The 15087-nt window shown below is 37.7% G+C and overlaps 2 protein-coding genes across 2 annotated transcripts; both read right to left on the bottom strand.

The window, feature by feature from the left end:
* Nucleotides 1-836: 836 nt before the first annotated feature.
* On the bottom strand, nt 837-5149 carry LOC147334634 (low affinity immunoglobulin gamma Fc region receptor III-A-like). The gene is made up of 8 exons (XM_086285975.1): nt 5119-5149; nt 4977-5030; nt 4521-4772; nt 4026-4307; nt 3841-3969; nt 3336-3389; nt 1382-1426; nt 837-910 (listed from the first exon to the last, which is right to left on the bottom strand). Exons 1-8 carry the CDS (start codon nt 5147-5149, stop codon nt 837-839), a joined length of 921 nt encoding a protein of 306 aa, XP_086142101.1.
* A 4209-nt stretch (nt 5150-9358) lies between these two features.
* Nucleotides 9359-13399, bottom strand: LOC147334633 (low affinity immunoglobulin gamma Fc region receptor III-A-like). Its single transcript, XM_086273651.1, has 8 exons — nt 13369-13399; nt 13236-13289; nt 12692-12952; nt 11837-12094; nt 11613-11756; nt 11342-11395; nt 10177-10245; nt 9359-9679 (listed from the first exon to the last, which is right to left on the bottom strand). The coding sequence occupies exons 1-8, from the start codon at nt 13397-13399 to the stop codon at nt 9588-9590; spliced, it is 963 nt and encodes a 320-aa protein (XP_086129777.1). The 3' UTR covers nt 9359-9587.
* Between the last annotated feature and the right edge of the window lie 1688 nt (nt 13400-15087).

Below are 15087 nucleotides of genomic sequence, written 5' to 3'. Positions count from 1 at the left end.
AGAATCCTTGAGGCGAAGTCCATAACATGCAACTGTTTCATTTAGATTGTTTGTCCGTTTTACTGAATTGTATTAAATTTTATTATATATATATATATATATATATATATAAATTTATTTTAGCATGTGTGTTGTTGCTATTTATGTTTAATTGAGTAATATTTGTAACTGTGAGACATTTGCTGCTGCCTATCTTGGCCATGTCTCCCTTGAAAAATACGTTTTTAATCTCAATGGGATCATCCTAGTTAAATAAAATAAATAAATAAAAAATATATATTCGGCTCTTCAACTGTTTTTTTTTTTAACTTTCATTTCCTGAAACTCTGGTCCTTGGGAATCTTCAGCAAGGTTCATTTCAGTCTACTTCAAGCATCTTCCTGTGACTTTTGTGTTATCCAAAAAACATCAAACAGTAACTGCTAAAAAACTGTTATTTCTTTAATATTTGTTTATTATTGTGGCTTTATAAATTACAGTGACTGGAGAGATAAAGAAAAGCTCACAATTAAAAAAAAATAGATATAGAAAAACTTAGATGTGCCATTCAAGAGGAGCAAACGTTACATTTATGGGATAATAACTGTTAATGTCTAATGTAAGTCCAGAAAATAAACTGTGTATGATCTTCCATTAATCAGTCAATTAGTATGGTTAGACTCATTAATGATTCTAAATTGCCCAAAGGTGTAAATGTGAGTGTGAATGGTCTCAATGTGCTAGCTCTGCAATAGATTGGCGACCTGCCCAGGGTGCATCCTGCTCTCGTATAGCCTCCAGCCCCAAGCACGACCTTAATTTGGATGAGCGGAAGAGAATGGATAGATGTATGTGCTTCAGTTCTCTGAAGAATAGGTGACAGTCTCTTCTTGAAAATATGGATCAATGTCTGCTCTGGACACTTTTAGTTCTGTGACGGAAACAAATATATCAAATTCAGAATGTTTCTTTTTTCAGGAAAATACGTAAATTTTATTATTATTTTATGCAAACAAGAAACAGTGTGAGAGGAATATTCTAGAATTTACATACGTATACCTGTAATTTAAATAAGTTTTTCACCTGTGTTAAGTATTTAGCTCATATACAGCTCAATAGACTACAATTAGGCTTTTAACAGGCTTTTCAAGTGTGTATGTGGATATATACTCTCTCTCTCACACACACACACATTCACACACACACACACACACACACTCAATAGTTGTCCAGTGGTTGTCCAGTGGTTGCTCACTGTGGCAATTGAGTCATCTTGATTTGTCTCCATCTAACAATGTAAGATTAAACCTGAAAACCTAAATATTCTCTCACATGCTGTCATTTATGTACTCATTTAATTCTTGAAAACCCCCACAAAATATAAATGACTCAAAAAGTTTACCTTTCTGTACAGCATATGCCACTTGTGTGTACTCTTCTTGCAAGCCTGAAATGTTAGAAAAAAAGGAGGCATTATGTTGATTTAATGTGAGGATTTTAACATGCATGTTATGGATGCATTATCATAGAAATATTTTAAGTACTACTGTTCAATTAATGTCAGCATTTCAGAAAATTGGATGCATTTGTTGAACATTTCTGAGGTCATCAAGGATGTCTCCTTGGGAAACATTTTTCCCTTAACCCTTACTAGTCTCCCAGTTTCTGGTGAAACAAACATCCCCACAGTATAATCCAGTGCCATGCTTCACTGAAGGCATTAAAATAATAATAAAATTTACATATTTTCCTGAAAACACAGGTGAAAAACTTATTTAAATTACAGGTATACGTATGTAAATTCTAGAATATTCCTCTCACACTGTTTCTTGTTTGCATAAAATAATAATAAAATTTACGTATTTTCCTGAAAAAAGAAACATTCTGAATTTGATATATTTGTTTCCATCACAGGACCAAAAGTATCCAGAGCAGACATTGATCCATATTTTCAAGAAGAGACTGTCACCTATTCTTCAGAGAACTGAAGCACATACATCTATCCATTCTCTTCCGCTCATCCAAATTAAGGTCGTGCTTGGGTCTGGACGCTATCCGAGAGCAGGGTGCACCCTGGACAGGTCGCCAGTCTATCGCAGAGCTAATAGACTGCCATGTTTCACTGAAGGCATGGCAGTGGCAAGGCAATGAGCAGTACCTGGTTTCCTTCAGATGTCACGCAGTGCATTCAGGTCGGATCAGATCAGATAATTTTGTTTCTCTATGGTCTGAGAGTCCTTCCTTTTGGCAACTCTAGGGGGTCTGTCATATGCCATTTACTGAGGAGTGGCTTCCATTTGGTCATGTTACTATACAAGCCTCATTGGTAGAGTGCTGTGGAAATAGTTGTCCTTGAAGGTTCTCCTGTCTCCACATGCAACACCGGAGTAGTTCCAGACTTCTTCAGTTTTACGAATGATGGTGGCCACTGTGCTCACTGCCAGAATTTTTTTTCTGTACCCTTACTTAGATCTGTGCTTCAATACAATCCTGTCTCAGAGGTCTACAGACAAGTCCTTAGACTTCATTGCTTGGTTTGCACTCGGATATGCACTGTCAACTATGGGACCTTGTATAGACAGGTGTCCACCTTTACAAATCATGTCCAATTGACTGAATATACCACAGGTGAACGCCAGTCAAGTTGTACAAACATTTGACAGATGATTAGTGGAAATAGGAGGAACCTGAGCTCAGTTTTGATTGTCATGGCAGAGGCTGTGAGTAGTTATGTACCTGTATAGTTTAGTTTTCTATTAAACATTTTTTTTCTTGAGTTTCTTATTGCGCTCTATTGGCTGTAGAATTTTGAGGTGAAAGTGAATGTAATCCATTTTGAAATACGGCTGTAACATGACACAATGTGGAACAAGTAAAGCGCTGTTAATACTTTCAGGATGCACTGTACAAGTTACTTTGGAAATCAGCTGTTTTTGAGAGGACTCATATGGGAACTCAGATTTGTCTGATGTTACAGAGAATGACCCTGTAGTTAATTAAAATCTGTATGCCTGTAACATCAGATTGAACATCCAGACATTATTAGTGTTTTTTTTCTTTGTGATAAGACTTCTCAAAAGCACCTCTGCTGTCTGCCCTTATGTTTCTGCCTAAATGTTTGAGTGCACAAGAGTTTAAAGGGAACTGTATATTGCACATTTGTACAGCTTTTATAGTAAAAGAAAATTTGCTTTTGTCTGAACAAAATTATTACTGTTAGAAAATAAAGTAACATTAAACTCTAAAATTGTCATGGAATCAAAACAAAAGGGCAAACTGGCTTGGGCATATCTAGGACTCATGTTGCAAGTTTTTAGTCACTGAAAAAGCCACTAAATGAGGATGGCGTTTCTCACCTGTGTTGTCTTCACATGAGCGTGACCCTTGTAGTGATGAAAAACAGGCTGATACTGAAGGACACAACAAAGAAAATCAATCAGTAGGAAAGAGAGCAGGGGAGATGTAGCAAAGAGGGGTAGGGGATGTTACTGGATTGATATATATAATAATCAAAATGTCAGCAGCTAATACATTAAAAAAGCATAATAGTGTCCTATGTGTATGTATATATAAAAAACACCCAGCACGCCCCTGCGGGCGGTTTATCCTTCAAGCTCGGGTCCTCTACCAGAGGCCTGGGAGCTTGAGGGTCCTGCGCAGTATCTTAGCTGTTCCCAGGACTGCGCTCTTCTGGACAGAGATTTCCGATGTTATTCCCAGATGTTATTCCCATATCCATAGGTCCGTCATGAATAGGATGACGGACCTATATATATATATATATATATATATAATTTTTGTAGTAACGTTAAATTATCTGCCAAATATTAGGATAGCAATATCTGTCATATTAGCAAATACCTTCATATTTGTTTTGCAGGAGCAAGCCGACCACCAATAGATCCACCAATAAAACACAGATAACAGTCCACAGCAAAGTGAGTGTTTTAGAGAAGAGACTTTGTGAAAGCTCAGTCTCTTTGGAAGGTGCTGAAAAGAATATGTTAAACATGAGCATATACAACAAAAACAAAATACAAATATACTTAAAAATGCAAAAGAAATTTTTTTTTTACATTGTTTTATAACAGCTAACCAGCCCTCTGGTGATTCTCCAGCTCCAGATATACTGCACTTGTAGAGTCCTTCATCTGACTTGGAGACATTTTTGATGGTCATGCTGCTTTGATACCAGGTCCCGAGAGAAACACCATCTCTGTAGAAGTCAGTTATGTGTTCTGACTGAGTTTTCTTGTTTGTACAGTTAAGGGTCACCTCATTTCCCTCCTTCACACCATGCGTCGGGGTTTCCAAGATCACAAATCCAGCTGCGAAGTGTGATGAAAATGCATTTTATTAATTACTTCATTACGTGATTTAATAAACATCTGACTATGGTAATACACATATTACCACACAGACATATACATATATATATGTATGTATATATGTATATATATATATATATATATATATATATATATATATATATATAGAGATAGATAGATAGATAGATAGATAGATAGATAGATACCACATACCAGTGACTGTGATGTTAACAGCCTCACTTCGTTTGCCATCTTCATTTTCACACCAGTATTGTCCACTGTGTCTTTCAAAGATTGGATAAATTGTGCAGGGTGATGTAGATGTGTGGGAAGAATTTGTTATTTTATGGGATTTCCATTTCACACTCCATTCAGTGATGCTGTCATCTTCCTCACAATGTACCGAAACAGACTCGTATTCAAAGAATTGAAATCTGTTTGGAGAAAAGCGAGGGAAAACTGCACCTGAGACGGAGATGTGAAGAAGGAAAGCAATTATCTCTTCTTAAAACAAACAAAAAATCTTCCAACAGGTGTGGCTATTACTAAAAAAAATGAAAGTGCTAATTCCACTAGATTTTGAGACATCAGTGCTGGGAAGAATCTGCTTGCGCTAAATCAAATCCAAACATTTGCGTTTATATCAGGAACAAACTATTTTTAACTCACCAGCAATGTTACCGTGGTCAGTTTGTACGGTGATCAGGACTAAAACAGCAGTCACTGAAACGACAAATGAAAATGCTCTAAATCAGACGTATGTTATAGTTGAAAATGTAATGAACAATTGATATGTAGAATCAGTACTTACAAAGTCGAATACTGAGAGCTGTAATCTCCATAATGTCTCACTGAAGACTGTGAGAGCGTCAGACTGAAATACACCAAAGACAAAATGTAGGTCGGTACTTCCTCTTCCTGTCTAATTTTCGTCTCATGTTGATGCAGATGAAAATGGTACCAAGAAACTGTAGGACACATCATCAGCTGCTATGAGGATGATAATGTCACAAGTATGACCTATGATATATATATATATATATATATATATATATATATATATATAAATAAACACCTAGCACGCCCCTGCAGGCGGTTTATCCTTCAAGCTCGGGTCCTCTACCAGAGGCCTGGGAGCTTGAGGGTCCTGCGCAGTATCTTAGCTGTTCCCAGGACTGCGCTCTTCTGGACAGAGATCTCCGATGTTATTCCCGGGATCTGCTGGAGCCACTCGCCTAGCTTGGGAGTCACCGCACCTAGTGCTCCGATTACCACGGGGACCACCGTTACCTTCACCCTCCACATCCTCTCGAGCTCTTCTCTGAGCCCTTGGTATTTCTCCAGCTTCTCGTGTTCCTTCTTCCTGATATTGCTGTCATTCGGAACCGCTACATCGATCACTACGGCCGTCTTCTTCTGTTTGTCTACCACCACTATGTCCGGTTGGTTAGCCACCACCATTTTGTCCGTCTGTATCTGGAAGTCCCATAGGATCTTAGCTCGGTCATTCTCCACCACCCTTGGGGGCATCTCCCATTTTGACCTTGGGACTTCCAGGTTATACTCGGCACAGATGTTCCTGTACACTATGCCGGCCACTTGGTTATGGCGTTCCATGTATGCCTTGCCTGCTAGCATCTTGCACCCTGCTGTTATGTGCTGGATTGTCTCTGGGGCATCTTTACACAGCCTGCACCTGGGGTCTTGCCTGGTGTGATAGACCCCAGCCTCTATGGATCTTGTGCTCAGAGCTTGTTCTTGTGCTGCCATGATTAGTGCCTCTGTGCTGTCTTTCAGTCCAGCTTTGTCCAGCCACTGGTAGGATTTCTGGATATCAGCCACCTCCTCTATCTGCCGGTGGTACATACCGTGCAGGGACCTGTCCTTCCATGATGGTTCCTCGTCTTCCTCCTCTTTCTTGCGTTTCTGCTGCCTGAGGTATTCACTGAGCACTCGGTCAGTTGGGGCCATCTTCCCAATGTATTCTTGGATGTTTGTTGTCTCATCCTGGACTGTGGTGCTGACACTCACCAGTCCCCGGCCCCCTTCCTTCCGCTTAGCGTACAGCCTCAGGGTGCTGGACTTGGGGTGAAACCCTCCATGCATGGTAAGGAGCTTTCTTGTCTTTATGTCAGTGGCTTCTATCTCCTCCTTTGGCCAGCCTATTACCCCAGCAGGGTACCTGATCACGGGCAGGGCGTAAGTGTTGATGGCCCGGATCTTGTTCTTACCATTCAGCTGACTCCTCAGGACTTGCCTGACCCTCTGCAGGTACTTGGTGGTTGCAGCCTTTCTAGCGGCCTCTTCATGGTTCCCATTTGTCTGCGGGATCCCCAGGTACTTGTAACTGTCCTCTATGTCTGATATATATATATATATATATATATATATATATATATATATATATATATATATATATATATATAAACGCTTGGATGTCTTCAACCCACTCAATAGGCCCTCTGTGAAGGTGCAATAAACACGAGGCCCACTTGTGATACCATTCCACATGCATACAACTGGTGACAGGAGTAAATGATCAATACATAGAATAAATAAAGAATAAAGAAATTTCCAATACAATAGAATTTAGAAAATACATCAGTGCCAATTTTAAGTCTATATCATAATGTCTGGTTTTAATTTTGTTTTATTTTGTGAGCTGGTTATTTGATGTCACTCCAGCCAGCCAGAGAATCCCCTACTGCCCGGTCTCTCTCCTCCCTGTGCCCGTGAGTGGAATCAAAACCTGTATGTCCAGGTGGCTGACCTGAATTCCAGAGTTCTCTTTGAACGTTGGTGGCAGGAGGGTATATGTGGTAAAGATATCCATCCAAGAAAAAAACAGAACATGGGGTTCGGTGGTGTGAATCCAGTAAGAGTTTAACCAGCGTCTGAATGGTGAGCACAGCTGTGAAGTGGAGCAGAAGCTTGATAAGGGCACTGTAGCACAAAGAGATAAAGGCAAGTATACAAAAACTTGGTCATAGAATGAGAACAGAGAGCCTTTTACCAACATGGGTAAGCTGATGAACTGGTACTGAAGAGACGGTGATGCTGGTCATATGTAAAATTTCTGAAGTCACATGATGGCCCAAAAAAATAACTGACTAGACTCTGCATTCCATAAACTGCTGCTAATTTGTTTGCAGAGCTGTACACACCACTCAAAACAAAATGACTGCATGTTTCATGTCTTTCTTTTATATATATGTATAACTTCCCACAGTGGCTCATTAGGGCGAAGCACTGAGCCATTGATGACCTTAAATGTCATTGAATGAAGTACTTGGGTCAGTTCATGAACTAGTGTGAGTTCATGTGTCAGTTACCTCAGGTTGAACTTAATTTGAGTGTGTGTTTCAGACATACAATGCTGCATTCGACAGGGTGTGATTTAAGAGATGTAATTGGTTTAATATGTTAATGGGAAAATCTAAAAGTGTCTGTGAAGGTTCTCAGTCATCCAGGTCATCGTAGTCAAAGGAGCTTGCAAAGAAAAGCGTCTGGACTTCTTTAAGTTGCTTGAAGACGTTTCACCTCTCATCCGAGAAGCTTCTTCAGTTCTAAGGTCAAATGGTGGAGAGTCCCAGATATAAACCTAGTGGGAGTGACCCCCCACAGAGGGACAAAAGGACCCCCTGATGATCCTCTAATCACCTGAGACAAGGTGTGAAATTGGGTGTGCGACCCAATCAGCCAGAGTTTCAGGTGAGTTCATTGTGAAACCTGGCCCCACCTTGTCATGCGAATTCCTGAGGTCAGATGGCCCAGGATGTGAGTGGGCGTTAAGGCGTCTGGGAAGGGATGTCAAAACTGGATTATAGATGGCAGAGAGTTGGTGTCGTAAACCCCCGCCTCTGTTCAAAGATGGTCGCTCACAGTGGACATAGATGGCTTCTTTCACTCCTCTTTCAAACCATCTGTCCTCTGTCCAAAATGTGAACATTGGCATCCTCGAAAGAGTGTCCTTTATCCTTAAGATGCAGATGGACTGCTGAGTCTTGTCCTGTGGAGGTGGCTCTTCTGTGTTGTGCCATGCGCTTGTGAAGTGGCTGTTTGGTCTCTCCAATGTAGAGGTCTGGGCATTCCTCACTGCACTGTACAGCATACACCACATTGTTAAGTTTGTGCTTTGGCGTTTTGTCTTTCGGGTGAACCAGTTTCTGTCTGAGTGTGTTGCTGGGTCTGAAATACACTGGGATGTCATGCTTGGAGAAAACTCTCCTGAGTTTTTCTGATACACCGGCTACATAGGGGATGACAATGTTGTTGCGTCTAAAAAAAATCTAAAAGCAGTCCACACTGTGTTAGTAACTAACCACAGTGAATGTATTTAAAAAGAGGTAGCAGCTGTGTTCATCTTCAGCATCTTCAGCCGTTGACAAACCGAGCAAGTAAGACAAAGTGGTTATCTGACACTAATGTGACTAAGACAGAGACCAAAATAGAGGCAGTATGTATGTGTGTGTGTGTGTGTGTGTGTGTGTGTGTGTGGGGGGGGGGGGGGGGTCAGTCTAGGTCAACTGTCCCACTAACTCACACACTTTGAAACTGTGCTGGAAAAACCCCCAAAACAGCCGTTACTGAACGTGGTAAGTTTGTGTGTATCTGTAACAAAATGCAGAAGTTACTTTTACCACTGCAATCATATCCAACATACTTTGAATATTATTATTTCAGAAAGAAGATATAATTATTTGAACTTGAGGAAATGATAGTAGAACTTTATTGATGTTTTTTTGGAAGTGAAATATATTTGGCTCTCCAGTGGTTTCTGTACTTTTTGTACTTCCTGAAATCGTGATCTGTTAACATGAATAGGGTTAGGAATAAATTGTAAGTAAAGTTAATTTGAGACAATTCCAAACACTGTCCTGTGACACCAGTGTTCAATAAAACCTTGCACTATAATAACTGCTGACAAAAAACAAAAAACAAAACCCCAGTACTTGGTTTCTTTGTCCTTTATTGATGCTATTTAAAATTACAATGAATGGAGAAAGAGATATGTAGACAAATGCTGACATTCTTTAAAAGTTCATAGGCAGATAAAATTAATTTCCAACATACGTATAAAAGAACTTTAATGTGCCATTTGGGGGAGGGGCTATCTTTTTGGGATGATACCTGTAATGACAGTTAAGGCTGTTTTTTCATATTTCAAAATAATATTATTAGTGATCATTTTGTCTTTTTTTAATGTCTTTCTCAGTTTTTTTCATTTGTGACACATGTTAGGCCAACATTAGATAATGGTTTATAAGTCCAGCAAATAAACTATGTATGAGGCTGAACATCCTTGACTGAAGAATAGATGACAGTCTCTTCTTGACAGCATGGATTCATTTCTTCTCTGGACACTTTTCGTTCTGTGTTGGAAACAAAGGTATCTGACTCTTTATCAATAAACTTTTTTTTCTCTTAATGCATGTTCAATTGTCCAGGTAGCAAAATCCCAGAAACTTTGTCATTTGGTCATCACATCAGGATGAACAGAACAGATGGGAAATAATTTTTCTTTCCATTTGTAAAACATGCATATTGAATTATTATTTTTTACAAATCATTATTAATACTGATCACTAGATAGATAGATAGATAGATAGATAGATAGATAGATAGATAGATAGATAGATAGATAGATAGATAGATAGATAGATAGATAAGCTGTCAGTGTGCCCCAGGGTGGCTGTGGCTACAATGTAGCTTGCCATCACCAGTGTGTGAAAGTGTGTGAATGTGTGTGTGAATGGGTGGATGACTGGATATGTAAAGCGCTTTGGGGTCCTTAGGGACTAATAAAGCGCTATATAAATACAGGCCATTTACCATTTTTAGATATGCGTGTGCGTGTGTGTTTGGGTACCTTTTTTCTTCCAGTGGTTTTTAACAGTGGCATACATGACATCGTCTGGATCAATGGAACTGTCTCCATCTAACAACAAACATAAGATAAAACCTAAACACTAAAAGGCTCTTTGTCACACTATTGTTATTTATTTAAGTATTTAATTCATTTAGGCATGAAATGTAAAGGACTAATAAAACTTTACCTTTCTTTACTACTACTTTACTATTACCATTAATTACTATTAAGCCTTTTAAAACAAATAATTATGCTGGAGTTTTAATGACCCTAACTATTTCCAGGTGGCTAATCTGTAATCCTTCCAGTCCTTAAACTATGACTCAAACATATTTGTCTTTGTTAAATTGCCAAATGATTTCGATATAGAAACAGTTTAAATCTTTATGTTCACAATCTCAGTATTTGTTAACTGCATGGTTTTTTGTTTTTTTTTCCATTGCTCTGTAAGTTCATATATTCCCTGTGTGAGTGACACGTGACAAATAAGTGTAACAACTTGTAACAATAAAAATGCCATCAGTTGAATATAAGCTTCCACACTTAATAAATTAAGAGAATTTGAAAATGCTGAAAATATATTAATCAAAAATGCTACATTTTGAACCAAAACTATGTTCTTTGAAGGGCCTGCGACTCTGTAAATGTGCACAGCACGAGGATAAATTTTGTATGGCTTTAATATACTATAGCCACTATAGAGGGAATTTGGCTTATTCTGAATGAGTTATGGGGGACCTTTGCTCAGATTTGGCTGATGTTACACAGATTGGACTGTTGATGATATAACTTTTTGTATGTCTTGACTTTTCTTATTTATTTATTTATATTTTCCTCCTCTGATGAGACCACCTTAAATGCATCTCTCTTATTTACACTCATCTCTTTCTACAGGTGTGAAAGTGGAAGAGGACTGTTCATAGGGTACTATTGAATTGTAGGCTTGCAAAGCTGCTGAAAAAAGAGAAAATATGGCTTTGGCCAAACAAAATGATTGTTATTGATAATAAAATAACACTAAACTAAATTTAAATTATATGTTAATCTTAAATTGTCACACAGGGGTGGGATCTAGAGAAAAGGCCAAAGTGGTTTGGGCAACTTCAAATTTTGTGTTTTTCACATGGAAATGCATTAGCAACATTCCACTGAACAAGGTTCTCACCGGTGTTGTCTTCATGTGAGTGTGAAAGCCGTACTGATGAAAAACAGGCTGATACTGAAAGAAAGAGCAGAGGAGTGATAGCAAATACGATAAGTCAAGGTTAATGTAATGATGCCTAATATTCAAAGTCAGCAGCTAATGCATTAGAAGAATTAGCAATCCTGCTAATCTTGTTTTGATCTATTACAATCAGGCAAAAACATTGCTTATATTTGAATTAGTATGCTAATAATACCATGTTAATGAAGTCTGTAAGACAAATTTTCCATACCTTTGTGCCCCCTATGAAGAAGTAGGCCCACCACCAGCAGCAACAGAACCGCAGATAAAGCACAGATAACAGTCCACAGCAGAATGTCTTTTTTAGGGAGGGGACTTTGTGAAAGATCAGTCTCTTTGTGAGGCACTAGAAAGGCTACATTGAAGATATTAAAGCAATTTAAGAAAAAGACAAATTAAAACAAACAAAACAGGGATATATATGATCTAAATCACCTTTGCTTTGTTTTATAACAGCTAACCAGCTCTCAGGTGATTCTCCAGCTCCTGATATGCTGCACTTGTAGAGTCCTTCATCAGACTTGGAGACATTTTTGATGGTCATGCTGCTTTGATACCAGGTCGCAAGAGATAAACCATCTTTGTAGAAGTCAGTTATGTGTTCTGACTGAGTTTTCTTGTTTGTACAATTGAAGGTCACCTCATTTCCCTCCTTCACAGGGATGATTGGACTTTCCAAGATTACAAAACCAGCTGGGAAGTGTGATGAAAATATATTTTATCAGTTAATTTTTTACATGTTTTAGTAAACATCACATTACTTATGCTGCCCCTTTTACATGGAACATGATGCAAAAAGACTGGAAGATAGCAGATCTTATTTCATTAAATGCTTTTAAGTCCAAATTGAGAGAGCCAGAGAAAAATGTTTTTTAAAATGTAATTGTTACTTATAACATGTATGCAACTTTGTAATTTTAACATGTTGTCGCCTCTTGGCCAGGACTCCCTTGAAAAAGAGGTTTTTAATCTCAATGGGACTTTTCCTGGTAAAATAAAGGTTAATAATAATAATAGCATCCAACTATGGAATATTACATTTTTATGAAAAGTGTTAAAACAACTATAGTAGGTCCAGCCTTGTATTATAGACTCTGCTGGGTAATAGGTTTTACTCTGTACCCTTATCTACTTTTGTAATCTCTTGTTAACAGATAATATTGAGTATTAGTGCATTGTTGAGTATAAATAATGTGCTTCATATTCATCTTGATTGTCCCCTTATAAGGGGATATTTTAAAGAAAGGTTAGTATTAACATATAAATAAAGGATATAGTCACCCAACATACCAGTGACAGAAATGTTCACAACCTCACTTCGTTCTCCCTTTTCATTTTCACACCAGTATTCTCCACTGTGTCTTTCAAACATGGGAGAAATTGTGCAGGGTGATGCTGATATATTCAATGTGAGGGAAGCGTTTGCTATTTTATGGGATTTCCACTTCACAGTCCATTCATTGATGCTGTTATCTTCCTCACAATGTACAGAGACATTATCATATTCAAAGAACTGATGCCTGTCTGGAACAATGCGAGCAAAAACTGCACCTGAGACAGATATGAAGAAGGAAAGCAATCAAATGAATTATCTGTTCTTGAAACAAGAAAAAAAATCTTTCAAAATGTGTAGGTATTACAAAACACAACAAAAAAAGTGCAAATTTTGTTAGATTGTGAGGCAGTGACATTATTTTCTAGGCAGGATCTGCTTGTGTTAAAAAAGGCAGACCATTAAAGACTACAGTTTCAGAGCTTCAAACAGTTTTGAAGGTAGTTGAAATCTTAAATGTCAGTTTATATCAGGTATATCAAGTAACTGCTTCTTACTCACCAGCAAAGTTACTGTGGTCAGCTTGTGCGGCCATCAGGACTAAAACAGCAGTGACTAAAGAGACAAATGGAATTTTGTGCATCAGACATATAGGATTGCTATTGAATGATTAATTGGTAGAATCAGTACTTACAAAGTCGGATGCTGAGAGTTGTAATCTCCATGATGTGTTACTGTTGACTGTGAGAACATTAGACTGAAATACAACAAAGGCAGAATGTAGGTTGGGACTTCCTCTTCTTGTTTAATGCATTGCTGATGGTGTAACTTGTAAGTAGAAATAGATATTAGTGCTATACACTAATAATGTCACAGATGTGACACATTCGCTGGCTATTTGCTACTGTTTTGGGGAGTTAAATTATTTATTTAATTAATTAAAATTATTAATTATTTATTGCCATTTTTTTGGGGGGGGGGGGGTTATTTGTTTGTTTTTAGAGTTCCAGCTCAAGCATTTCAAAACAAAGATACTTGGACTAATGGGGGGCAAATGATTACACAGCGGATTGAACCCAAGGTAAAAACTATCCAGAACTAATCTTCATTCCTCTGCATTATAACATTCAGTAAAGGCTGTTTTCCTCTCCCTTCACTTTTTCTTAGTTCCACTCTGCCCTCTGCTGTTAGCCATTTTACACTCCTCAGTACATATATTATTTACAGATGAAATGAACATTGAACCTTATAAAGTACAAGGGGTGTAACAGTAGTCTGATAAGGCAGAATTTATTTTCTCTATCATGCCATCAAGTTTGTGACAGGTGCACCAAGGTCAACTTAAATCTTCAAACACTAAGATTACCTGAGATTAGACATCACAAATCTGGAAGTAAAAACGATTTTACTGGAGAACTTTGACCTTAAATTTAACTAAGTCCGACATAAGCAGAGGTCGGCTTACTTGTTCATGTAACCTTATATCGGTAAACTTTATAAAATGTATATTTATTAAAATTTAATATTTATTTTAATAATAGAATAAATTAATTGCTTTTGAAATAAAATCCGGGCTGTTATCCTGAGTCAGTAAATTGTTTTGATACGCCTATATTATATTTAATTTGGATTTATTACAGTAAAATTAATTTGTAGCTGAATATATCACATGTTTTTTGATTATATTATATTTTTGTTTAATATACTGAGATATTTATAATTAGATTGATTGATTAATTGCATTAAATATTAATTGGGCTGTCTTCTATACATGATTTCATTGATGCCAGATATTGTATTTCTTTTCAGTGTACACTTCCAAGGTGGTGGGTTTTACAATTGTGGACTGATTGCAGGTGGTTTGATAGTTGGTATCATAAGGAAATCTACACCTAAGTCTCAGCTCACTTATTCATAAAACTCCATATTTCACTTTAAAACACAAGTGAATTGTTGATATTGTAATTAATTTTTTTAAGTGAATGGGGAAATTACTCTCTCTGCATTTAACCCATTCACTCAGTGAAGCAGTGGGCAACTGCAAATCAGAAACCCAGGGAGCAGTGTGTAGGGACAGTACCTTGCTCAGGAGTACCTCTGGGTAGCCGTTCAGTGGATTTGAACCCCTGACCTTCCATTCCAGAGACCTGAAGCCCAAAAAAAAAGCAAATGTTTGAAACATGACATAGATATCCCTGTTTTTTTTTTTTGTTGTTTATGTTGTTTTTTCGATCATTGTATTGTCTACTTTTTGGAATTTGTACAGTAACTAAGTAAAACCTAATGAAAACGTTTATAGTATTTTTCCCCTTTTTATAACAAAACAAAATACTTCTTATTCATCCTTTTTTGCTTACAAATTTATAAAATAAGGAGATAAGAGATGACCAGGTGCAAAGTACATGGCTTTCAG

This window comes from Aulonocara sp. 'chitande type north' Nkhata Bay, linkage group LG3 (genome assembly GCF_057382095.1).
Source record: "Aulonocara sp. 'chitande type north' Nkhata Bay isolate Kocher_YH1m ecotype deep benthic linkage group LG3, A_spYH_male_GT1.1, whole genome shotgun sequence".
Taxonomy (NCBI): Eukaryota; Metazoa; Chordata; class Actinopteri; order Cichliformes; family Cichlidae; genus Aulonocara; species Aulonocara sp. 'chitande type north' Nkhata Bay.
This window is presented reverse-complemented; position numbering and strand designations above follow the sequence as displayed.